The 26,902-nt window shown below is 41.1% G+C and overlaps 1 protein-coding gene across 4 annotated transcripts in view; it reads left to right on the forward strand.

The window, feature by feature from the left end:
• Positions 1–21,945, forward strand: part of NRIP1 (nuclear receptor interacting protein 1) — a 73,299-nt gene extending 51,354 nt beyond the window's left edge. For all 4 annotated transcript variants that reach the window (XM_071433679.1, XM_071433680.1, XM_071433681.1 and 1 more), the window contains one exon: positions 13,175–21,945. In XM_071433679.1, the coding sequence (XP_071289780.1) occupies positions 13,536–17,024 (3,489 nt within the window). In that variant the 5' untranslated portion in view covers positions 13,175–13,535 and the 3' untranslated portion in view covers positions 17,025–21,945. The remainder of the gene's footprint in view (positions 1–13,174) is intronic.
• Positions 21,946–26,902: the final 4,957 nt, after the last annotated feature.

The following is a 26,902-nucleotide window of genomic DNA, read 5'->3' on the forward strand; positions in this document are numbered from 1 at the left end:
CATTCTTTCAGTATTCATCAAGTGAATAAATTAAAACAGTAATTTTGAGCTATTTCCCCCAAGGCTGAGACAAGATTTGCAGAGAGAAATTCACCACCTACCTCCCACTGCCTTTCATTGTTACAAATTTTATTTGAGGATAGATTGATACAGGACTTCCAGCATGTGGGAAACCAAATCACCTACAATAGTTGCTGTGTGTTGAACAACTTGAAGGAATAGGAACTCTGGAATAACTGATGTTGCACATCTTGGAAATCCCATGCTGTGTCCTGAATAATAGAAGAACACTGAAACTTCAAATGTTAACTAGTTTGCTTTTAGTAGTCATGATGCTTAAACTGGTGATGTATTCCTGGGTTTTAGCATAGTCCTATGCATATGTCTGTAACTTTAATATTTTTTAAATCATTTAGATGCCTCTCTCATGCACAGATCTGCATAACTTTGTCATTATTTTATTGTCTCATTAAAATTGATAGGTGTACTTACATCAGGGAAAATAAGTAAAAAGGAAGTACAAAGTTCAAGAACTACTACTACACTGTTCATCAATAGGGTGTTTTAAGATTTTTAGAAATTTATTTGACATTTCACACTTGTAAATGTAACTATGGACAATAATTTTTCTAAAAAATAAGTAAAAATTTTACCTTTACAGAATTGAGGATTGATAGCCATCCAGTCTTTCAACATAATCCATTGTTGTGGACTCTTGTCCGCTGAATTGACCAGAAGTACTTTTTGCTAGCTGTGATATTTATTGTTGTTGCTGTATTGGCTGGTTGTTTGCTCCTGTTTGTCATTACCCCCTTTAAAAGACAGCACCCTTGAAGTGCTTTACATTTGGATCACTGTGTGGAAAGATGCCTGTTCCAGCTCTCCAAAGAGGAATGGATAAGAACTGGCTTGCAGATATTTTCTACATGGTGTCACAGCCAAAACCACCACTGGCTACTGACAGCAGCCTGCACATCCCTGCTGCTCAATAAATGGGGGATTTTATCCAGTGTTCAGAACAAGCAGAAACCTGTTGCTTCTGCAGGTTTTGTGTGTAAAGAGTGTAAGCTTGTATTTAAAAGGAAAAAACCCAAACCCACAATGTCTGCTGACTTGTTTTATCAAAGGTTTGGTTGTGAAGACTAAAGAGGGTTTTTATAGTATAAGCTTGAGAGAAGACTTGCCATGACACTGAATGAACAGTTGTTCACTGTAATGCAGCTCAGTTAAAGCAAAGGCTTTTTCATGTGTTTGTAAACTTAAAAAAAAGCTATGTGACTCCAAATAAACTTGCTGTAGGGTTTCACATGTTGGGCAGTTGTACTGCTATTAATGATGTGTTTCCTAAAATGTTTTTAGTTGTGAAGTGTCCTATATACACATTTTCATGTGTGCTTGGTTCTCAGAGTAAGCTGCTGATTTGTGGATGGGGAAAGATCTTCTGCTGATTTGTTGTAGTCATTGTCTGATTTACTTTCTTTTATTTTTCCCTTTCTAACTCTTCAATGCAGTGAGAAGCTTTATCAGCTTTTCACAAAGTAGGAAGGATAGAAATTCCATTTGGGGAAAAAAAAATTAACCAACCTCCCCTTTTCTCCCATTTTGCTGAAAGTGCTTACTAAAGGGGGACTAAGGAGGAGCAGAGTTGTACTGCCCTGAGGTCTACAACTTAAATCAAATTGATCTTAAAGCAGTGACTGTTTTAAGGTCTGATGAATCACTATCAGAGTTAAAAGCACCTATACCACAGTGCTGAGAAGCTGGCATCCCAGGCTCCAGGAGTGATTTGTATCTGGCCCTAGTAGCTCAGGCAGTGCTATACCTTAAAAGGGTGACAACCTAATTCTTGTGAAGGATATTTACAAAAAGGAGACAAGTTTTAAAACCTTTTTTTTTCCATCTTTTTTTTCATTTGAGGCCTTTTCATTAGTAGCTGAGACAACCAAGTCATACAGGTAGAGAGCTGCAAATGTACTACCTCTACAAAAATGGAGGAAAATCAGTAAACAGAAGTTAAATAGCTGAAACAAGGTGCAGGGGAATATGTGATGGCATGAAGGTTTTACTGGCAATGTCCAAGATGCCCACATACTAGTGAGCTAGGTCACCCCAAATGGGTTCCTGTAAAAGCTTTAGTATTAACACAGGCAGTCCTAGTTATAGATATATCTCTCTGTCTAAAGATAAATTGCTCCCACTCGTGTCTAGACTAACATCAGAGCAGTGCTGGTGTGGAAAGTGGGGGTTAAGAATTAAGAGTACAAGCCCCACACTATTCTTTAGTGCCTGTTACAATGAGCATCTAAACTTTGTGGCAGCAGTGCAGCTTTGAATGCCACGGTGTCACCCCAGACACCTCTTCCTCGTGTTCAGGCATCAGAAGGGTGCGTGTGGTAGACGTGACCTGTAAGCTGAATCTCTGCTGCATGTGTTTAAAGCTTGGAGAATGTATCAGTGCGTGGATGGATGGATGGATAGATCAGTAAATGACTTGCATTGCTGACTATTTTCAGCAGCTGAGTTTTAATGAGGCTTTCAACTGTTGCTACTGTGTTTAATCTGCTCACTTACTCAGCCTTCAGCATTAGAGAGGCTTTCTAGGAGGTAAATGTTGTCCTGATTACAGAAGAGGTTAGTTTGATTGTGTTCTGCACAGACCTTGAGGTTTTTTTTGTTAATTGAGAAATATAAGCTGTGCACACAGATAATTAGGATAAATAATCAAGTGTTGTGCTTGGAAGTGCGCATCCAAATATACAATTGTTATATATGATAAGTGTCTTGAACTGCTGCAAGTTAAAACATGAGGTCCTGATTCTTTATCCTGGTCTTGCTATGCATTTGAGTGGGTTTTCCTTTTAGATTTGTAATTTAATGTGTATTAGGAATGGCTGAATAGAGTGAGAAGGATGGCAAAAAGTGTCTTTCCCTTCCTTTTCATTTAACATAAGAGCTTTTCCTTAGTTTATTTGCTGTGCTGCCCAATAGCTCTTATCAAAATAAATAAGGACAGAGCAGCTGCTCTTAAATGCAGGGAATGCTTAAAATATGCAGTGTACCAATGTGAAGAAAACGAAGTGTAGTGGTATTTCTGGTAAGTCTACTAAAAAAAAGATAGATCCAGGAGCTTTGATCAAATGCCAGCTCTTACATCCGTCCTCTTTGTAATCTTTCCTGCTGATCTGTGACCTTGACCTTGTGTTTGTGTTTGTATGTCAAATCTATTTTAGGGATGGACAAACTAAGTTCAGTTTAATAGGATTTATACTCCAGCTTCACCGGATACCTTAGTAAAATATAAAAATTAAAATATTTGGGTCAGTTAAATTTTCAGTCATCTTTTAAAATTTCAGTGGGTTTGAAGACATTGACTTTGTTGTTCTTGGGAATGGTTCTTACAAAGACATCTTTAGCTCACCAATAAACTCTTCTAAATTCAGCATGGGCCTTCTGCCTGGAGGTGGGGTTTTTTCTCCAGCCATCTCACCGGTGACTGTGCTTTAGTTTGGCATTGAGTGAAGTTCAGCACTGAAAGTAGTTCCTGATCTTTGTCCTGCCTCATGCCACTTGTAATCCGTGTTCCCACAGGGAGAAGTGCAAAAACAGACCCTTGGCAGGATCTTTGGGGTTTCTTTGGACTGTGACAAGGTCCTCAGTCTGGCTTGCCTTGCAGGAGCTTTGTGCCACGTGCACTCGGCCGATTCTTGAGCACAGCCCTTATTTTAAACACCAGCAAACAGGGCAGCAGAGTTGGTTGGTGTAACACTGGCACTTTGGGCATATGGGTTCATAAAGCCTTAGTGAGGTTGTTGGTTTCAGGGGCATTGTGAAATAGGGTCCCCAAATTAGCTAATACTTCTGTGCAAATATGGAGTAATAGATTTATTTTTAGAAGTCTTTTATTTCTGGGATAATGTTATTTTATGGAGAAAGTCACATGCTTTCTTCTAAAATCAGTCACATCTCTATGTTACTTTGTTTTATACTTTTTTATTTGGCATAAGCATGTGTTTTAACTCTCTTGACAGTAATGGAACAAGCAATAATAATAAGTAGCTTTATTTTTTTGCTATTGCAATTGTTTTCTCCCTGAAGAACTCATTTAAAAACAGATATAAAATGTTTCCTTTCCACAAATTTGTGATGGCATATTGTCTTCTTGAAATGCATGGCACCATTAGCAGCATAAACTTTGGGAAATTCTTTCCAAGTGTATGTCCTTACAGTGAAGGACAGTTAAACACTTCCCCTTACCAGCTATCCATTGGTTTTGCTGTGCCTTTGTGGCAGTAAATGTTATTTTCACTGGTTTTGAGTTAAGTTGGTATTGTAATTGTTCTCACTTGATTCATGGCTAGAGGTGAGGTCCTGTTCTTTATGTGTGAGGGTCAGATGATTGCCTGTATACATCTATATGACTTCAGGTCCTTTTAACATTTGAATTAGGGATTTATGCTGTGAATGTTTTTAGATTAGCTCTGGTATCATGATAAGGACTCTTTGTCCTTTTGTCTTTACAGGATGTTATGAGCCTCTTCTCCCAAGGTTTCACTAAAGCTGGTTCTTACGTTTTATCTTGAATTTGGCTTGGCTTTATTGCTGGTTTGGAGAGAAAAAAAAAAAATTTGAAATTAGCTCGTGGAGACCATCTTGCTAATGCAGATTTTTCCTTTCACACTTAAATGTAGGTATATGAGCCATTTTCTATGTCCACAACAACCTTTGTAAACATCATCCACAATAAGCTGAAGTCTCCTATTACAACAGAAGCTGTAGTGTCCCCTCCACTCACTTTAAAAAAAACCAAACCCAAGCACAGATCATCTGGGTCTCTAACATGGATGTATGGGGGTTTACATATAGTTGACTGCTATGTGACTGTGATCCTGTATTTCACCTTGCCTGGAATTCTTCTGTATTTGTGTTCAGTTATCTGAAACCTATTCTGTTGAGAAGTCTACAAAGTGACTTTCATTCATAACCATGAACTGGTTGGTCCCAAGTGAAACACAGCTATTACTGTCAATAAAATACTGTGCATTACATTTTAGTCCTTTGTTACACTCTGACAACTGAAACCCATTCTTGGTTAAAATAACATAAAGTGACTTAATATATGCCAAACCACCTAACATAGTTATTCCAAGAAATACAGCATTTTAGGTCACTGCTATCAGTAAATGCCTGTATCTTTAGATCCCTCCAACAAGCAGGAGGTCAGAGTTGTGTGGAAATGCATTATCTGCATGCATTGATCATAACTCAAAAGCATTACCCAGGAGAGAACATTGATTTCTTCAGTGTATATTAATCACACTTCATTCCTGGGGAGTTGATGTAGAGTTAAATGCATAATCAGTGATTTGGTTTTGTAGGTGTCAGAGGGAATGGAAATCTGTTTGAGTTTCCTTTTAATTGCTTATTTATAGGCAAGTGGTTTACCAAACACTGGAAGGGGCATATATATTGTTGTATATATTGTATATTGTCCTCCTCTGTCCTGAAAACAAGTCTTTGTATAGATTTTTGTATGTTTTTTGCTCTTGGTCTCTTGAATGAGAAGACTCAATTAACCAAAAGCCTTTCTGCTCACTATTTCTGAGCTTGGATCAACACCCTTTCCCATGTTAGTTGAGATTCAGTGATATATGCTATTTCTGGATCCCTGTCCTTAATGGATGTGTGGTGGGGGTGTAACTTCTCTGCCTTATCTTTTAGTTTCTGCCCTTTTTGTTTTCAGCAGCAGCAGACCATTGAGCAGTGAATAATGGGACAGGTTTAGGTGTCAAATACTTGCTTCCTTCACAGGTGGTGTCCCTAAGTTGAATGTCTGTTCTTCCTCATTCCTTACGATTAGCCAAGACTTGGCAGAGAGTGTTTCTAAGTTCATGCCCAGAGTGTTAGCAGACCATAATCAACAAGTGAACTCAAAGATGTCCTTTACAGTGCCATTAGAGAACAAAATAGAAATATTCCTCCAGTAGTATTTGTAAGAACAAATATACATACCTGAGTCTGAGTAAGGAATTGACTGAAATGTCTGTGAAACACCAGGTGAATAGCAAATTATATGAACAGCGTGGGGTATTCTGTATCTAGGAGTGATTATTTCTGTGATGCTCTGTTCTTGTACTTGTTAGAATAAGAAATACTTACTTAAGGTAGGCTGAGCTATTGTTTGAAGAGTGTCACAGCATGAAAAATGGCCATACGTGTTTTGTCTCTGAACTTTGCAGCAGGAGGTTTTGAGGAGCAGGCCACATTTGGATTAAGCTGTGTATGGTGCTTAAGTGTACTTGTAAACCTTGGAGAGCTGCTACTGAGGCTTTCACAAACTCAGCTTTCAAGGCAGTTGTCTGCTCCCCATTTCCTCCTTCCCATATACTTCATATCTTTTGGGGATTTCATTGGGTTTGGGATTATGTTGGATGAGGGATTTTTTTTTTTTTTTATTTCTCAGGTAGAGTGTTGGTTGGTTGGTTGGTTTGGCTTTTTGTTAGGGCTTTTTATTTTCATTTTCAGTTTCTTTCCCACTCCTTACTGGTAGCTTTATGAAGATATAAAAACCACATGTAACTTAAGGAGAAATTTCTGCCTGTGGCCCTCTGCATGCTGTGCACCCCAATCTAGAAGATGGGCTGAGAGCCAGCATTGGATGAGTCTCAGTGTAGCCAGCAGTGCTCAGAATTTGTGTTTTCCACAGGGCAAAGCTTTTTCACAGCATTTGAGGTGTTCCTCCTTGCATGTCTGTCCTGGCAGGGTGCACAGCCTCGCCTCGCCGCCTCCCCAGGCAGCCCCTTCTGCGTGGGTATGGAAATCTCCCTGACATTTCCACACCTCCTTCCAGCACAGGCTGCAAATGGCGTGTTCCCCCTTGATATATATATTACATACTACCCCAAAGCTCCTCGTTGTTGTCATGGGGTGGTGTTCCATGGTCTCAGTGAGTCACAGATTCCCGCACTGGAGAATCCCATGTGAAATCTGAGGAGTGGAGGGACACTTGAGATGAGGTGGCTGAATCCCCTTTTCCACACCCCAAATGGAATGTGTAGGAACAGCCTCCCTTTCCTTATGTGCCTCTGGCACTGCTGTTAACAAGAGTAATCAGCATTTACATTTTAGTGGCCTCTTAAAAGCTGGAGTAAATCTAAATAGTCTCTACCATGAGAACAGTTGGGGTAGGTATTGTCTTCCCAACACAGTTCCTGCTTCACTAACATTTCAGTCTAGTGGTCTGTCAGGTCTTAGAAGAAAAACTGTGTCTTGTGCCTGCTGTGCTCTTGGTTCTGTGTTTCTGTCGATTTTGTGTGACTTAAATATTCAGTTACTTAGGATTTGTGGGTAAACTGCCATTCAGTTACTTAGGATTTTCGTAAAACGGTAGCTACTGCATCCTTTTAAACTGTTTCATCATCTGTTATGGAATTGGTTTGCTCTAGTATTTTTCAAGATGCTATTACTGAAACTGCTAAAATAATCAGAAGGTTTTGATCAGGCTTGTTTGGCTCTGATCCCTTCTACATGTAACCCCCTGCCACTGCTGCCCCATCCCCACGGTGAAGAAAACACCTCTTTCTGTTGTCTAAACCTTAAAGTCACGTCGGGGCTGGGCTTGGCAGCACTCAGCTTAACAAAACACAGGGGAAAGGCTTTTCCATCCCCGTGCTCGTGCAGAATTTGGCTGGGAAGCCGTGGCTGCTGCTAATCCTGCATTATCCGAGGGGTGTTTCACAGAGGGAGCGGTGCTGCCGTGTGCTCCATGCCAGCCTGGAGGGAACAGCCCCAGCTCGGGATGGGGAATGCCAGCTCTGGTGGGGTCACAGTCTCGGGAGCCTCTTCAGGATTCCTGGCAGCAGCAGGAGCTCCTGCCAGCAACACGATTCCTCATGTGCCCTCTCCTGCCTGAGCTGTCTGAAAGGGATAGGCTATCCTTCCCATGTCTAAAATGTCTTTTGGAGTCAGTCAGCAGGCCCAGGAGCAGTGAATAATGTGCCAAGCTCCTGGGAAGAAGCTTATTTTTGCTTTCTCAAACTGATACCCTACAGTTGTAGGAGAGCAGCCTGATTCATTCCATTTAAGTGAATTAGTTGTTAAAAAAAAAAAAGCTTCTGGATTCCCAAGTTCTTTAGAGTGCAGCTGTGGGAGAATTCACCCACTTACTGCTGAGTTTTGCTCCCCCATCTGATCTTTTCTGCCTTTCTTTCTTTCTTTTTTTTTTTTTTTTTTTTGTCTTTTTCTAAATTACATTTGCAAAGGGAACCTTCAAAATGTCTTGGCTGCCTGAATCAAAACTGTGAAGAGGTCTCAGCTGCTCCATTCATCTGAACAGATTTCTGACACAAATAAAGCGTGGATTTTGGAAAGCAAAGCACTTAAACACTTGATTCTCTTAAAGCACGTGCTCGAGTGCCATTGAAGTACCTGCTCTTGTGCAGCTCTGTGCATTTGGTGCCGGGGTTGTTGATCAGGGCTGCTTCCCTGCTCAGAACCTTTGCAAAAAGAGCCAACTGAAGACTGAAGTGCTTTTAGCAGCACTCTGAAAGCATCCTTCCTGCTGAAATCAAAGGTGTGCAAATTGAGCTTAATAACAAAATAATTCTGGGACAGCAAGTCTCATTACCCCCACTCATTCTTAGGTCACTGGAAGATTCTACTGCAATTCCCAGTGCAGCTAGGAGATTATATATTTTTTTTTTTTTTTCATTGTGCTCTTCAACATTTCGCCACAGGCAGCCATAAGGATGGGGAATCACTTAAAATCCTGTGTTTTAGATACTTACTCAGTGCTGGTTCTGTGGCTGCTGAGTAACTCACAGCCTTTAATATATTTATCCTCAATTGTCTTTCTGAAGTTCCCATCTATTATTACTCCATCTGGAAAAACAGGGTACAGAGAAGTAAAACCAGAAGTCAGACAGCCTGTCTGCAGCACAGTGAGTAATTGGACCCCTGGATCCCAAGCTGCCACTGTAATCACTGTACTGCATTCCTCAAATCTGTAATAATTAAAATGACAGTCTGGGCCATTGGCTGATGTGGTGGGCTGGAGCCTTTACACTTGGGAATATGAGAATAGGAAGTCAGTGAAGCTGGTAAGAGGCTTTTTCTGGCTCTTCCAGTAGTAGCTAAGCATTAGAACACCAAATTTATTTAATAACTGAAGATTTTTATTTCTCAGACCAGTTTGATTTTAGCTTTACAAATGCATGTTTTTATTCATCCCAACTTAAAAATGGAACATAAAATTGCTACAGGAGTTTAATAGTCATGAAAGAACTCTGAAATGTAGTTAATAAAAATGTTTTATCTGTGTGAACATACAGTAATCTCCACCTCTATTAATCATTCTAACAATGTGCGTGAGTTTGGGTAATGTGTCTTCTAATAAATGTTCATGTGGGCAATCTGCTGGCCATTTCCAGTTTCCTACATGAATACCTTAATGGTTTCTGTGAGATTTTTTCCTGTGATCTTGAATTGAAACTGCAGAAGAAGACACCTTGATAATACCAAGTTTTTTGGATTACCCAGTAGATTATGTAACCCTCGTACTCAAATAATGTTAGTCTAGTGTTGTTAATTTACTGTGGCTCTCTGTTCCATTTAGTAAAAGGATTTAACTGCAAATGCTAGTTTGAGATATTGGAAAAATGTCTCACAAATGTGGTTTTGCTAGTTAAATTGTGAGCTGTCTAGAATTTCTTAAATAGCAGGAAATATCTATTGGATGAACTAAAAGTCTGCTGTTTGTTTAGAGTATCAGGTTTGCAGTTGAGGTTTTCATTCATTCAAAAAATCTGTTAAAAATCAAAAATAAATATTCAGGAGCAAAAAGCAATTGGTTTTGTTGTACTTTAACATATTAGAAGCTGTGTTCTCAGATTTCATTATCTTTTGCAGCAGTAATATATGCAGTAAGCAAAGGATCTTCAAGTTTGTTTTTATTCCTTAAAAATCTTTGTGGTGGATAAATATATTTGTAGTTTGCAAATAAACAAAGAAAAACTTCCACAACTGCAAAAGTGAAATTAATTTTCTGGACGTAGGCAGTTCAGTGAACATTTTAATATTCCCTTATTTTCCCTATACTGCCTACAGCTTCTCCTTAGGCACATTTTGAAAGGCTGAAGAGCTGATTTCTCATGGTGTGCTTCACTTGAGGAGTGTCTGACCAGGTGACACCATTTGTGCTCTGGATTCTGCTGCTGCTTTAGTTTTGTCTGGGTAAACTTGGCTTAAGGAGCCAGGTTGGTGCTCCTGGAGGTTCTGCACAACCATCTGGTTTATTTCTCATGGTACAGAAGTCTGGGAGAAAATAGTGGAAGTGACAAAAAAAGAGTGCATTTAGAGTAGTTGTGGTCAGGAAAGCACATGAACTTAACAATTTATTTTGTCATAGTAATTAAATATAATATTTAGGTCTAGAGAGTCGTAGATCTTAGCAGTTGCTTCAGCCCTTGCTGGGAAATAAGAAATTTGCTGGATGACTTCTCCTTTTTCTCTCTTCTGCCTTTTCTTTTAACTTTCTTTTCTTTTTCCTTAGCACTGCTCTGGTAATTTCTTAAATATTTAATTTAAAGAAAAAATATCAACATTTCAGTGGGTCCTGGGAAGTTCTTTTGTACACTTTGTATGTATCTAGAAGGTAGCTGAATGGTTGCCTTAGTGTCCTGCTGAGCATTAATTTCCAAAGCTGGTTAGGATTTGTCATGACTGCACCTCAGATGGACATTGTCATGTGAGATTTTTACACTGTAATATCTGTTACAGCACTAAATCAAAAGAGGCTTTTTGAAAGGATTTCTGATGTCCTGTTCTAATGTGTTAAGTGCTTTCCAGATTTCATTATCTTTAAAGAAGCCTCTTTGCAGCAACCCGATTTCATTAAATTTATCAGTATTTCCCTAGCACTGGGTAATTAAAATAAAATAAAAAATGAAAAGGTGGAAGAACACTTCTTAGAATAGTTATTGTATATAAACTGTACTGGCTACAAGTGTCATCTCCTGCAAGGGGCTTTTGGAGTACCTGAGGGATTTGCATAAATGTGTTGTGTTTTTTGAACTACCCAAAGATGTAGTGAGTAAAGTTGTACTGAATATTGGCTTAGTGATGCATTTGTTTGGGACTGTACCTTAAAGGTGTCCTGTAAGCCTTGCTTTTACCAGTTTGTCAGAAATCCTGATAGAATTTCAGTTTTATTGTCTTCAATGCAATACTTTTGGAAGCTGGAAAAATATATTCTCCAGTTAAAGTGTGTTCCCAAATGTTTGAGGAAATTAGTCTAATTGTATTGCTGTTACTGTTGCTGAATATTTAATAGTAGCATTGGAAATCTTGTTTCGTTGGGTTTTTTGAGGTTTTTTTTAGGGATTTGTTATTTGTGATTTTTATCTTTTTTTGGGTTGAAACTCTGTAAAAGCCCACTCAGAGGTACAGAGGTTTTTGAAGGAACAGTAAGATGATCAGTCATTTGCAGTTAGCTGAATCCACATTCAAGTTGTTTCATGTTTGAAGGAGCACTGTGTCTTCCACAGGTAATTCTATAAATGCTGGTAAAGTATTTCTGACAGAAGTACTGAGACCTCAATAATAGCTAACAGCTCTGCATTTGATATTTAAATGCATGGATATACACATTTACACTACAATGCATTGCTGGTTAGACTTTTTGTTTGGGTTTGGTTTTGGCTTCTTTTTTTAAGATAGCTCAATTTTTAGAGTTTTTCTAGATGACTTAAAACCAGGTAAGGGAATATTTGCCCAGGGAGATTAAGGACAGTTAATATCATAGCTATTTAGTAGTTCTTATTCTTTACATTTTTAAGATCTGATTATTTTCTGACTTCTAGTTGCCTGTAGGTTTTGAATTAAAAACTTGCCTCTGGGAAATCAATCATAAAATATTCATTCACTTTGAGGAGGCAAGGATTTCATCTGTGTACATCCCTTTTAAACTTGTAAATACAAATTTTCAATGGAGTTTTAGCCCATGAAAGCAAATTACAGAGTTCAGTATGCAGAAGGACACTTACCTTTGCTCATGTTGAATATTTATTTAGCCAGTTTGGTACTGAGTGAGTGAAGGAGGATGCACATGTGCTGTAATGATCTCATTATTGAGGTGTGGTGACTGAAATGTTCCTGCTGCCATTGACCAGCCCTGTCAGTGAAACTGCAGAGAAGCATCCAGCCCAAGTGCCATTGCTGTGCATTTTAAAAAAGCTTTTTATTCCACACTGCCCCATCCAAGAAGGTATTTAGTAGAGATATTGCACACTCTTGAAGAATAACAAGGCTTGAGGGAAGAACTGGTTTGGTTTGGTTTTGCCATCGTATGTTTCGTGTGCAGAAAGAATGCAAAGGTGAAAATCCTCCAGGGAAGGGAGGATTTTGATGCCAGGATTTCTGTTGCATCAGGAGCATAAGCGACCTCTTCCCCACTCTTATCACAGGATTGTTCTAATAACTGGTGGTGTTTGGGTGTTGTAAGAACAGCAGATTTCACCCCTGTTGTGTTACCATACTGGATTTTGCACTGGTGCATAGTCTTGGGCAGCACTAACAACTTTGTTTCTACTTTCAGCAATATCATCCACCTGCCAAACAGAAATGTACTCATATATGTGATGCTGTCTATTCTGTTATTTCAGAACATATGCAACCTGAAACTAAACATTGACTTTAGTCCTGCCTTTTCCTATTAGATCAGTTTAAGAGTGATAGCCTGCATGTCCTGCGTATTTACATTTACAGAAGAAAATTTCATGCAACTGTGCAGTAAAATTCAATGGATTTTTTTTAGAAGTGTGTTTAGAGTGATTTCAGATTTTCCTGTCAGGTTTACTATTCCTTATTTTTAGCTGCAGAATAGTGAAATTCACTGAAGGCTTGTAGGAGCTGTGCTCATGATAAGTAAGCTTAATTTTTGTGTAAAACTTCATCTCAGAATTGTTTTCATAATGTACTTTGAATTGGATACCAGGTATTTTGTTCTTTATTTGATTTTTAGTTTCTTCTGGAATGTGTGTTGTTTATGTATCCTGAATCTCTGCCTAAGACTATGCACGGGGGGTTGGGTTTGGATTTTTTTTTTTTTAAGGAAAAAATGTTTTATACAATTGTATCTTAATCCTAAATATTTTCTTTCTGTTTTGTTTTTCTGACTTAGGAATTTTATGTGCTTGGTGGAGATGGAAAAGGAGGAAAAGCAAGCTGGCCTCCAGAAGAAAGAAGGCAGCAAATATTTGATGGAACTTTTTTTCTGTGAAACCATGTTTTGAGTGTTCTTCCTAGACGTTCTCCATAAATATCCTAGATCTCAGCTGAGGATTGCTATGATTGGAAACCTGGCTCATCAAACAGTGTACACTGGGAGAAGCCTGCCTAGGATAATACATTTTCTGTTGTTTCTGAAAGTCTCTAAGAAAACACTGTAGACATCTACCTGTTATTAACTCTGCATCTTGATTGAGCAAAACTAGCCTTTGAAGTGAACAGAAACAGAGCCTTTTTGGAAACTTTTATTGAACATGACTCATGGAGAAGAGCTTGGCTCTGAGATGCACCAGGATTCTGTTGTTCTAACTTACCTAGAGGGATTACTAATGCATCAAGCAGCAGGAGGCTCAGGTACTGCAGTTGACAAAAAGTCCACTGGGCATAGTGGGGAGGATCAAAACTTTAAGATTTCAGGAAATATATTTCCCAGCTGTCAGAGTAATGGTCCAGTTCTTAACACGAGTACGTATCGGGGATCTGGCATGCTGCACCTCAAAAAAGCAAGACTGTTGCAGTCTTCAGAAGACTGGAATGCAGCAAAGAGAAGGCGGTTGTCTGATTCCATTGTGGATTTAGATGGAAAAAAGGAAGCTTTGTTGGCTGGCATGGTTGAAAATGTGCCTAAAGGCAAACAGGATAGCACATTACTTGCCTCTTTGCTTCAGTCATTCAGCTCTAGGCTGCAGAGTGTTGCTCTGTCACAGCAGATAAGACAGAGTCTTAAGGAGCAGGGCTATTCTCTTAGCCATGATTCTTTACAAGTGGAGAAAGATTTAAGGTGCTATGGTGTTGCATCCAGCCACCTGAAGACTCTGCTGAAGAAGAGCAAAGCAAAAGATCAGAAGCTGGACAACAGCCTGCCTGACATCACCAAGAACCTGCCCAAAGAGAGGTTTATAGAATCTCCTCATGCGGTGCAGAGCAGCCCCAAGGTGATGAACGAGCCCCTGTCGTGTGCTGCAAGGTTACAAGCTGTTGCAAGCATGGTAGAGAAACGATCCAGCCCCGCTGCCTCGCCCAAGCCCAGCGTGGCGTGCAGCCAGCTGGCCCTGCTCCTCTCCAGTGAAGCCCACTTGCAGCAGTACTCCAGGGAGCACGCTTTAAAAGCACAAAATGCCAATCAGATTGCAAGCGAGAGGCTTGCAGCCATGGCCAGGCTGCAGGAAAGCGCTCAGAAGGACATGGGCCAGTTTGGTTTGGCCAAAGGAATGACAAGCCATCTCAATGGTCAGGCGGGATCATCCCCCAAAACAGTCGCTAGCAAAGGCAACGTGGCACCGTTTCAGAGTTCGGTGGGAATCATGCACTCGCCTCCCAAAACTGTGGGATACAAAAGTACTGTGGAAAGGAGTAACCTGAAAACCTCTCCCAGCAACAGCTTGCTCTTACATCTGCTGAAAAGCCAGAATACCACCAAGCACGTGAAAGGGCGTGAGCAGAGTGAGAGAGCCAGCATTTTTGAAGACAGCAGCACACCAACAACTGTTGATGAGTATTCAGACAACAATCCCAGTTTTACAGAAGACAGCAGTGATGATGAAAGCTCCCATTCTAACTGTCTTCCTATAGACCTATCCTTTAAACAGAGGACAGATAAGCCAGATGCAGGTCCACCTGCATCACTGGATAACCTGACTCAGTCCTTGCTTCGTAACTGGGATCCAAAAGTTTCCTGTCCAGAGAGCAAGGAAGAGAAAGACACTCCGAAAGCTTCTAAGCTGAATCCCCACCAGAAAGTAACACTACTTCAGCTGTTACTTGGGCATAAGAGTGAAGAACAGGTAGACAAGAGTAATGATCCTCAGGGACCACACAGTACAGCTGATGTGGCAAAATTCACTGTGCAGACTGGGAAAAGGACTCCTGTTGCTGACAGTCCCAGTGCCAACCGCGTGACTCCGTTAAGCACTCCACCCTTGCTGGCTTCCACAAAAGCAGATTCTCCTATAAACCTCTCACACCAGTCGCTGGCTGTCAAGCGGAGCTCGCCACCCTATGCCTGCAGCATCCAGCCAGACAGACTGATGAATTCTGCATCTAAGCACTTGATAGACCTGTCCAAAAGCAAGGAAATTCAAGGAGCTAAGCTGAGCAGGACTGATAGTCCCCAGAACTCCTCGGCGTTCAGTGCCAGCAAGCTGCTGCAGAACCTGGCTCAGTGCGGCATGCAGAGTTCCATGTCGAGTGAGGAACAAAGAGCTAGCAAACAGCTGCTGGCAGGGAACATGGATAAACCTGTGGGCTTGATTGATAGATTGAACAGCCCTCTGCTTACGAATAAATTGAGTATGCATGAAGAAAATAACAAAATATTCAGTTGTCAGCCCGCACCCGCTGAACAAGGACTTCCAGGTTCGGAAATAGAAAATCTCCTTGAAAGGCGCACTGTCCTTCAGCTGCTTCTGGGAACTCCCAATAAAGGTAAAAGTGAAAAGAAAGAGAGGATGCTTTTAAGAGATGAAAGTTCTCAAGAACAGACAGACAAGGCTTTGAATGAGCAAATATTGACGGTGAAAATAAAAACTGAACCATCTGACGAATCAAATGTTCCTTATAATTCAAATGCACAACAAGTAAGAGAATGCAAGGGTAACAAATTCCAAGGGTTTGTTCATTCACTGCAGAGAAACACAGCTGCTTCTCCAGCATCCGAGGAGGTGAAATCTGAGCCTCTTTCACCTCAAGATTTCTCCTTTTCCAAAAATGGTCTGCTAAGTAGGTTGCTGAGACAGAATCAAGACAATTACCCTGCAGATGAGCCTGACAGGAGTCACCGAAACAACGAGCTGACACACCTCGAATCCAAGAGTCTTTGCACAGTACCGAAGAAGAGGAAGCTTCATGCTGAGCCTTTGGAAAGCCCATTAAAAAAGATGAAAAGTAATGTGTCTGATGCTGGAAACAATCACGCTTCTCCTACTGAGGCGCTGTACGGGCCTTTGCTTAACCAGCAAGAACTGAAATTCAGCAGAAGTGATGCTGAATTTAAATATGCTGTAAGTCATGGTTCAAATAGTGAAACTGAAAATAGGAGTTGGTCTAGAGATAGTAAAGGCTTTAATGTGTTGAAACAGCTGCTTCTCTCAGAAAACTGTGAGAGAGATCTGTCACAACATAGGAATAACATACTAACAGAGGGCAAGAAAAAAGGAAGCAAAACCAGTGCAACAGTCAATAAACCTGAATTCACCATTTCTTCAGTAAGATCATTGGTGGGAAGCCCTGTGCAGCAGAACAATTGTGTAGATCACAGAACATTTCAGTATCCCGTAGCAGTCAAAAGTCCGGCCGGCTCCCCCTTCCCTGAACATCTGGGGAGCGCGGTGTCCAGACTGGAGTCCGACCAGCTGAGCATGTGCTCCATGCCCAGTGAGAAGGGCCCCATCAGATGGGTGATCACGGGCATGGACAAGAACGATTATGAGAAAGACTCTCCGAGACTGACCAAAACCAACCCAATATTGTACTACATGTTACAGAAAGGTGGCAGCTCCATCAGCAGCCAAGAAGCACATGACAAAGAAATTTGGAATGAGCCTTCATTTACCGAGAGCTCGACTCGTGTTACAATCAAAGAGGAGTTGACATCTGAGCCAGAGCTCAAAACTCCTTTTAGTAACTTAAGAAGCCCTTACAACAGCCATATGGGGAGTAACACCTCTCATCAGCACGGTGGTGTGAATGGAGAAGTGCATGGACTTCTGGAAAAAGTGCGAACAATCAAAAAAGAGCCAGAATAAACTGCAGCCTCCTCAGTGAGTTTACAATCAGCGGTTTTGAATCTTTGTTTAGAAAAAAAAAAAAAAAAAGAAAAATGAGTATGAACTTCACTACTGTATAAATTGAGCATGATTTTAAAAAAAAAGCATGGTCTAATTGAAATGTTTTCATTTGATAAACTTTTTATTTTTCTGGTGATGTTATTTAAAATACATGTAGATAAAATTTGCTTTACAGTAGATTGTCACAAGGAAACTAGAAGGGTTGTAATTTGTACAAAATGTTTCTGTATGTATCAGATTAAGTTATGAGTACTCTTTGATCAGAGTCTTATTTGAATCTGCAAGCTTTTGGTATAACATAAAGTGTAAGCGTACAGCCTAGGTGGTGGTAATGCTGCGTTTCCTCCCTCCCTGTAAAATAATCCTTATTTTTTTGAAGCCTGAGCATAGAGACAGTGTACTTTTCTTTTTTTTTTGAATGTTTTAATATGTTTTGTGAAATTTTAAGATAACTTTTAAGAAGTGGAGCAGTCCGTCCAAGGTATTAGCTCGTCATATTGGAAAACCTGCGTCAGTGTTAATAATTGAAGCGCACTGAAATGTATTTTTTAGTGCTTCCAAAATTTGTATTGTTATTTTTAAATCTTGTTTGTGGTCCTGCCAGAATAGTGGTGTACAATCTATTTTTCTTCCTTGCCCTGCTCTCAACAAATGCCTTCCTCAGAATTCTTAGCCATAGTTATGAGTTACTAGTTAGAATTAAGGGGTTTTTCTAGGTTTTTTTAAAAAAAGGCAGATTTTCATAGGCCGTGCAAGTACTGCATGAGTCCTTTTGTCGGCACATTCCTGTCACTTTCCTGCCTAAAAGGGGAAAACCAAAATGCCTCTTGGAGTAGTGTGATTGAGAAGGCTTAGTGCATGTATTCAGTGAGGAAAATGCTGGAAAGCTTGTGAAGGGGATGAACAGAATTGTGTGTTCAGCACCATCCTGCTTCCCTGTGGAAGAATACCAGCTGCACTAAAGCAGCACATCAGACTTCCACTCTAAGATGGAATAGGATTTTAATGAAAAATGTGTTGGCCTCTTCCTACAACCAGGGAAAAGAATCTATAATCTGCCAATATTTATTACTCTCTGAACAGCTGATACATGGTTTAATGCACTACCCTTTCACTGCAGAAAATCTGGCTTTAGAATAATTTCCCAGGTAGCACTGAGGATAAAACTGTGGTTTTGTCATGTTCTGTAATGGATAGTGGGATATATCTGAGAAATCCTTCCCTGCCCTTTTCCTCCATCCCCACCTGTGCTGTGATTTGTAACATCTGGCAGTATCAGCCTGAGCTGGGAGGAACTGAAAATTGCAGTCAGAGCTGAGACATCTTGAAAGAATTGCTGGCTGGGGAAGAGCCGTGTGGCTCTGCTTTCCCCTTAGCACTGTCAGTGTTAACTCCATTTGCAGCCCTTATTTCTCTGGGGGCAGGAAGAGGACAAAATCCAGTTCCTCTGAATTATATGAATTATTGGCAAGCAGAAGTTTTGCTGAACTTTTTACTCCCCTAAAAAAAAGAAGTTCTCTGTGGCTTCCTGATTTCACAGGTAATCCTCTCTGCCATCAGCAAGCAGCTAAGCAGTTGGCTTGCACAAATAATGAAAGCTGCACTCTGGTTTAGTTTTGTCTGTTTTCACCCTTGCAAGCCAGTGACATGACAAAACTGCTGTTTCTGTCCATCCCATGGCTGCATAGCAGACATGAGTGAGGGGGCATTTTGCTCTTTTCCATCTGTTTTGGTTTCAGAGATCCTTTTCCCAGACTCCTGGCTTGCTGAGACAGAGCAGGCTGTTGTCCCCCTCTCGTCCCTGTCCCCAGCCTGAGATCAGTTCCTCCTCTTTCCAGTGCAGTTCCTACTGAAAGGGACTTCTTCTGTCTGACAGCTGGAAAATGCACCACTATTCTGTTTTGCCTCCCTCCGGGGGATACCTTCTTTTAGGGAACACAAATATTTGGCAGTATCTGGTATAAAACATTCCCCCTGGTTTTTATGAGAAATAACAGAGCAATTTAAAGATATATTTTTATGTTACTTTGGTGAAGCATAATATATTAATGGGCTGTACAAAGAAAATTTATATTTTAAAACCTTCACACAAATCTAATATCATTTTAAATGTCATTGTCTGAAGTATAATATAAAAATAAAATTTTGTTTGTCTTTAATATTGCATTTATAAGTAGCCCAATGACAATTCAGATGTCTCATAGAATAATCATTAATGAGATAAAGTATATTTTGGATTGACAGTGGAACTGAATTCTTTTTATATGAGTCAACCCAGCAGAAATATTAAAAAGATGGTATTTGTTCCATCCATTAAATGTCTTTTAAAGTCTTAATTGATTATTTTTCTTGAAACAATGTGTATATAGGTAGGAAATATATACAATATAGAATAATAGATGGTCCCCAGACTAAATACAGGGCTATAATTTGCTTGAAGAGCTCCACAGAAAAATGCAGCATGAGAGGACGTGGAATTAACTGGTTGAAAAAACTTCTCCAAAGCTAAGTTGAGATGAAGAGTGGGGAAGAGATTCTGACCCTAACAAAAAATGATACTGGAATCGAGCAATGTGCTGACCTTTGTATTTATTCTAGGGCAGTCTATTGTTATAATATATACTTTTGAACATTTAGTTTTGAAAGTTTTGTAAAACAGTTAAGTTAAAATGTTAACAGTTTGACCAGTTAAGGATTTAGCTTTCTTTTTAGTTGATGTTAACAAAAGGGTATTGCCATTCTCACAGACGTCAGTAAACTCTAATATACAAGAATTTAAGTTTGGGATATGGTGTTCACGGAAGAATCTTCTCTCCTGTAGGCATTGCACTCTCAAACAGCAGGTAACAAGAATGGGGCCCTAGAGAGGGGGCAGGACATGCTAGGGGAATGCTCAGTCAGCTGCTAAGAGGGCAACAACTGTCTCCTCCTATATGGAATTCTCCAGTATCTCTGGTGTTACCCCCTCCCTAGGGAAGAGAGGTCTCTTTTGGATCTACCCCATCCACACTTACAGCATTGACACCTTAGGACCAAAGGCTCTTTGATTGTTTCTTGTCTTGTAGCGTGGGTGAGTAAAAAGGAGTTGCTATTTTTTTCCTTGGGGACTTTTCCATCAGAGAAGAGGGGTGTGGGAGCTGGGTTTGTTGTCCCAGGAGGGACTGGTAGGGCTGGCCACGTTTTCCCAAGCAGCTCTAAGATCCCTGACTTCCACCAGTCCCTGCAGATGAATCGCAAACCAAGGTCATCTCTTGAGTAGCCCTCAGTACTCTCAGCAGCCCCTGTTTCCTACAGGCCTTTAGAGTTCAGATTTGGAGCAAAATGGGGTCTTGGCAGAGCAGTGCAGGATCAGTGGGTGCTGGTGTGGGATATCCCCCATCAAAGGAGCAGGGAGGGAAGGGAGGGCACATCCCAGGTACAGCCAGCAGAGACTGCTGGGGACAGCTGGAAGTGACTTGGGGAATTGTCTCTGTACCATGCTGAGAGTGCAATTGCAGCCCCGTGGAGCTTTAGCCTGGAATAACTCTGGCCCCACTTAGCTGGGGAGGGCTGGGGCTGCAGCTGGAGTGGTGGAGACCCCGGTGCCTTGCTGGAGGGGGCGGCAGCAGCGCCTGGATTTGGGGAATGACTCGGAGCTGCCACGCAGATTTGCCTTTTCTTTCCAGAGGGAAGTGTCTGGGGCTCAGATATCCAGGTTTCTGGTGTGTCCTCTGCCAAAGCTTGAGGAAAAGGTGGTGGGTAAGGCTTGACCACAGAATCAAAAAGTGGAGAGCTGGAGGGTTTCTCTACTGATACCACAGAGCTGGGCAGCTCAGTTTGAGAAGTTTATATGAGATCAAAAGGGAATTCAGCCATAACTTTTACTTTTCGTAGCCATTTACTCTTAGTGAAGTTTTTAAATTTTTAATTTACGAATGTTTTTAAAAGAAAGGAGTGGTTTAAATTTTCCCTGTTAAATGTTGGTGAAAGTATTACAGCTCTCATTGACGTCAGTGACATGATATTACCAGTTTGTTCTCTGCCACATCTTACAGAGGAGTAAACTGGTAAGTATATATTATATATATATTTATATATAATGTAAATATGTTGACTTGTTACGCCTATAATATGTTGAAATTGGTTTTTAAAAGGTGATGTAAATAGTGGTTTCCTTAATGAAAAATACATATTTTGTATTGTTCTAATGCAAAGGAAAAAAACCTTTTAATCTTTTTTGTTATGTATATTCCATGTATAAGTGTAAATATGATCACATAGGTTTAAAAACTTTTTGCATGTATGTATACAGTTGCAAGTCTGGAAGAATGTATAGAAAAATTCTTTTATTTAAAGTTGTGATTAACTGCTGCATGAAAAGTGCATGGGGGACCCTGTGCATCTGTGCGTTGGCAAAAAAAAAAAAAAAGTCTTAACAAGTCAGGTCAGTTCAAAACACAACAGTATTCCACTTCTGGACATGACTTCTGCTGTGGTATTTTAGCTTTGTGAAAGAATGTGCTTCAATTCAAAAGGGTCTGGAAAAAAAAAACAAATGCAAACCTACTTTTAAAACATGAAGTGCTCATACAACTATGATAAGTCATGTAAGTTCAGGACTCCATTTTGCATAACTGAAATATTGTACCTGGACTATTCCATCCCTGTAAAACAAAGGAGTATTGATTTTCATTGCCATACATAAGAATTTGGGATTTTACCACAACCAGTTTTATTGTGATGTGTCTTCAGTAATTTAACTGGTCTCATTTTTTTTATTAGAAATTAATTTCCTCATGTGATGTCACAAAACTGTACATACTGCAGTGTGAAGTTTTTTTAAATCTTTCAGTGTTTACTTCCTGCAGAAGATTTGAATAAATGAGAAAAATGCATTGTCTTGATGGTTTTTAAATCTGCTTTATTTCATGTGTACTTTGCCTTATTGGCCTTAGTGGGCTCTTTGCATCAGTGCTGTTGATGCAGATTTCTGACAACAAAAGTACCTCAAGGAACTTAGGCACACACAGCCTTCAGCAAGGCTACTGACTGGAAGCTGAGTGTTGTGGAGCTGGAAATGAAGCAATCTAAATCAGATTAGCAGCTTTACTTCACAAAGCTCTGTATTATGTTTTATTTAAATACCCTTCTGCTTATTAACTTGAAATCAGTGACCATAAACTGAAAACCGCTAAGTGGGGATTCTCACGTGAAAATAATTTTGAATGTTAAAACGTTGTTCAGGTGCCTTGTGCAGGGTGGAAAGATGTGTTTTCCCACTAAAATCTACTTTGGTTCATATCACAAAGAAGACTTCTCAGTTTCTGTATGTTTGCTTAAGAACATTAATAGAATAATAAGTGAACACAGTTTGCCCACACAAAGGTTTAGCAGTGCACTTCCATCATATTTTGGAGTTAAGTCAGCTTATTAGTGCAAATGATGGATTGCAGCATTAGTGCAAGTGCTGTTTCTCCAGAAAAGTTTTGCTCCAGGGTGTCCAGACAGTGTCTGGAGCTGTACAGTTGCAAGCAAGGATAGGATAGGTCATGACTGTCTTGGGTAACAGTAACACCTATTTTCATGAATCATCCTCTGCTTCCTGATCTCAGCAATAAATTGTGTGCCTGAGGTTCTTGGGAAGCATTCTGGAAAGCAGAAAATACAATACATGAAGGTAATTTTAAAACAGTAATTCCTAGTCCATAGATCTCAGCTAAGGCTTCCTGAACTGTGTGTAGCTGAGCATTTTAATTGTTCAGTATCCAAAATGGAGCAGCACGGGGATGCTGTCTCACTCTGGGTACATCACCTTGCTGTATGGATGTGGTGCCACCAGTCTTGCTCAGCTGTGCTTCAGAGGGAAAGGACCCTGACCCAGCTTCTGCCCAGACTCTCCTCTCTGTAAGTAGGCCTGATGTGAGGGATCAAGGGCTGAGCCAAAAGGCAGCCACCTGAAAAAATCATGTCACTAAGGAGCCAGTCTCATCTTCTAATGGCAGTGCAGCTTGGAAATAATTTCTTGAAATACGTGGTTTCATCACTGATGTGTCTCTTTCAGTTTTGAGTCTGCCCATCAGGCAAAGCCAGCACTCTGCCTCTGTTTCTTCAGTGTTGGTGCCCTGGGACAGTTCCATGGAGCACCTGAGTATCTCTGACTTTTCTGTTACTACTTGGTGGGGATTTCAGGCACTTGTAAACTCACTGCATTTATTCAGTTGTGCTGTAACACCAAGTAAAACTTGCACAGTGTCTACCAGAACAAGCAGGGCTGTGGAGCTGAGTGTGCTGGACAGCCTGTGGGGTGATGAGGATGTGGAATGGGTGTGATATCCCAAGAACCATTCCCCTCTGAGGGAATGTGAACAGCATTTGCTTGGTGATTCAGGATGAACTCACTCAGAACTGCTTCACACTGCCAGTGAACTCTTCACAGACAGATCTGTGGTCACATGGAATAGTCTTGGTCCCCAGCTTGCTCCTCACAGAATGAAAATTGCACGTGGTGGTGATGGGTCTTTTTCACAAAACAGCTGCTGGACGAAGGAATTTTCATTTCTGCTTCAGAGATTTCCAAATTGGGGAGGGCAGGGGCAGCAGTAGTGTTCATGGCACTTGGCACTCCAGTCTTCTCTGCTCCTGGGTGAAATGAGCTGCAGCATTGTGGGTGTCATGGACAGCTGTGGGCTCTGATACATCATTTGCAGGGATGTGCACTGTGGAAGCCTTTGTGAGAGTAGAGAAACTTACTGCAGTAGTACAGACATGTCTTTAAATAAGAAAAGTAAAGCAAATAATTCTTCACTGACTGTAAACTTGCCAAGAAAAAATGTGGGTTTGAAACTAAGGAATACAATGAGAATGTTTTGCTGTGTGGCACAGCTTGGCACATTAGGGCTCTGGAATACACCCCTGGGAATGTCTGTAGGGACTTGATATGAGCCTAGAGCAGAGGCTAGGATGTGCAGGCAGTAATTGCTGATAATATTTTTATTTCCTTTTGATTGTCAGAGTGACTCAAAGGGAGCATGGCACAAACTTGAGGCATAAAAATCCTCTCTGCTGGTAGCTATCAATGCTGCTAATGAAGGAGCATATGCTGATCCAAGCTCACAGCAGCCCACTTTAATTTGGCTTTCTAAGGAATGCTTGCTCTTAATGAATAAAGAGATTTGTCACTATTTCCAGATTACTTTTCTGGTTAAATTACTCAGAACTTAGCTGAGTGCAAAACAAACATAATTGCCTTGTGAATATGCCAGTTAGATAAACCTGATGCCTGCTTCCACAATTAAAGTCAGTCTGTGCCTTCAGTGCATTGTGATGTGTTGGGGGAAGATGGAGAGACAACTGTCCTCATCCTCAGTACAGATGATCTGGATTCTCTTCATCCAGGCTAGTTTGGGAAGGTGATGAAAATTTCTCACTAAACAGGAGGTAAAGTGGGCTACTCTCTAATTTAGTGGGGGCTCTCTGGCCCTAGGCTTCACTGAAGCTGCTGCTGACTTTGAGAGTCATTCCCTTTTGTGTGCTCAAAGTCCTTCAAAAACTTCAGCTCCAAGGTTACTTCTGCAGATGAGCCATGGGTAGGCACTGAGAGGGATACGTGGAGTCTGTGGTTACCTCTCTACGTTTGCCTGTCTGCACCTCTGGAACTCCAGCAAAGTGTTACAGCTTTTCAAGTTCTGCCTGACTTGATTCCATGCCCAAATCTCAGAGAGAGAGTAAGTGATGAAATTCAAGGATGATTTGGAGCTGGATGCCCTGGTGCTCAGTCCCTTGTATGCTGTGCCTTGGGAAATGCTTTGCAAGAATTTCCGTGGAAGAGGGAAGTTCTCCTACTAACTGATAAAATTGCACATTTCTTTTTTTCCCTGAATTCACATTTTGCTCTGAGAGAATCCTTTGGTTTGGTGTTGGGTTTTTTTCAAGAAGCCTCATTGACTTTCCCATGCCTCACAAATGGCTCAGTGGTTCACCTTTGGGCAGCCAAGGGTTCCTGTGTCCCTTCAAGGGATGTGTGCTGTCCCCACACAAGTGCATCTGTGTCCTGTCCTCTGTGTGTGCAGTAGGGGACCAGTGACTTGGGGCTCTTAGCTTTTGTGCCACAGTTATTTAAAGTGGAGAAGGAAGAACGAGAGTTAATTTTCTGCTATTTAACATGGCCATAGTGAAAAAATCCTCATTAGCACTTGCAGCAAGAATTAGATTGATCCAGGAAACAAAGATCTTGTGTAGCTCTTCATGTCATAGGTTGTAGACTCATAGAGTGGCTTGGTTTGGGAAGGAGCTTGAAGATGATAATTTCATTCCAACCCCCCTGCCATGGGCCTGGATACCTTCCACTGGACCAGGTTGTTCAGGGCACCATCCAACCTGCCCTTGAAACTTCAAAGGATGGGGCTGCCACAACTTCCCTGGGCAACCTGTGCCAGTGCCTCACCACCCTCACAGCAAAACAATTCTTCCAAATTTCAAATCTAAATCTACCTTCCTTCAGCCTAAAGCCATTCCCTCTGTCCTATCACTACAAGTCCATGTAAAAAGTCCCTCTCTAGCACTCTTGAAGCCCCCTTTAGGCACTGGAAGGTGCTCTAAGGTCTTCCCATAGCCTTCTCTGGAGTGAACAACCCCAGCTTCCTCATGCTCCATCCCTGTGATCCCCTTGGTGCCTGCTCTGGCCTGGCTCCAGCAGGTCCCTGTCCTTGCTGTGCTGGAGCCCAGAGCTGATGCAGCCCTGCAGGTGGGGTCTCAGCAGAGGGGGCAGAGGGGCAGAATCCCCTCCCTGCCCTGCTGCCCACGGGCCTCTGCATGAGCCCAGCACACGTTTGGCTGAGTGAACAGAGATCAGTACCACCACTTAAATCATGCAGTATTACTGATGCAGGTTTGCTTACTTCCTAGTCCAAAATCTAAAGAAGCTTTACATTTCATTATGAACAAGTACCAGGAGCTGGTTGGTCAGCATGTAAATATGTTTAAAATCAGAAAAGAAATGGTTTAGATAATCCTTGCATACGGTGATGTCTGTCTCTTGTGTAAGGAACTGTTAACTCTCTTGCTATTTTCCCCCTTCCTCTTACTTATTATTTTGAATCCTTTCATCTCATCTTTAAACTACACAGGAGCCCAGTCATCACCCATGAAGGGCAGAGGAGACAAAAGAAGTCTATATTTTTAGACAACTCCTTTGAAATAAGTGTTTGCCTAAGGTACTGTGTGTTATGCATTTTCTGCATTGAATGCTGTGCCTTGGTCTCTCCTCTGAAAGTATTCACCCAAGGCATTGCATAGTGCCTGCACACTGAGCAGAGAGGTGATGACATCTAACAGCAGCTACCCCCAGCACCCCCTTTATTTTAGAATGCTGCTTACTGTGGCTGAAAGAAGCAAAGTGTATGACACAAAGCTTTTCCCCCCCCCAAATACTGCGCTTTTGAAAATGGCACAGAATGAAAACTGCAGGTTCAAGGTCAGAAAATGAAAAGGAGAGGGAAAATATTTTTTTTTTAAGTGTCCTCCTCAGCATGGTCTAGCTGGCAGCCTGTTGCCTGCTCCCATCACCTGTTTCCCAGAGGGAAGGCACTATGGTGGTGCAGGTTGTTTCCCAGGGGGGCCAAATTTTGCCATTTGCATGAGATCTGACTCGGAGAGCTGGTGGCAGCTGCTCCCATCACGGATAAAACTGTGGCAGCTCCTGATGGAAGAAGAAAAGGCACTGAAATCCCCTGCTGAAAATGTTCCCAGCCCAAAGAACCATCCTGTATTTTTGCATGGCATAAATTTGCAGTTGTTAATTTAGAAGTGGAAGGAATAATTGTCTAGAAACTGACAGTAGCTATCCTATTGAATACACC

This window comes from Agelaius tricolor, unplaced genomic scaffold (assembly GCF_023055355.1).
Source record: "Agelaius tricolor isolate 1412-34295 unplaced genomic scaffold, bAgeTri1.0.p SCAF_9, whole genome shotgun sequence".
NCBI lineage: Eukaryota > Metazoa > Chordata > Aves > Passeriformes > Icteridae > Agelaius > Agelaius tricolor.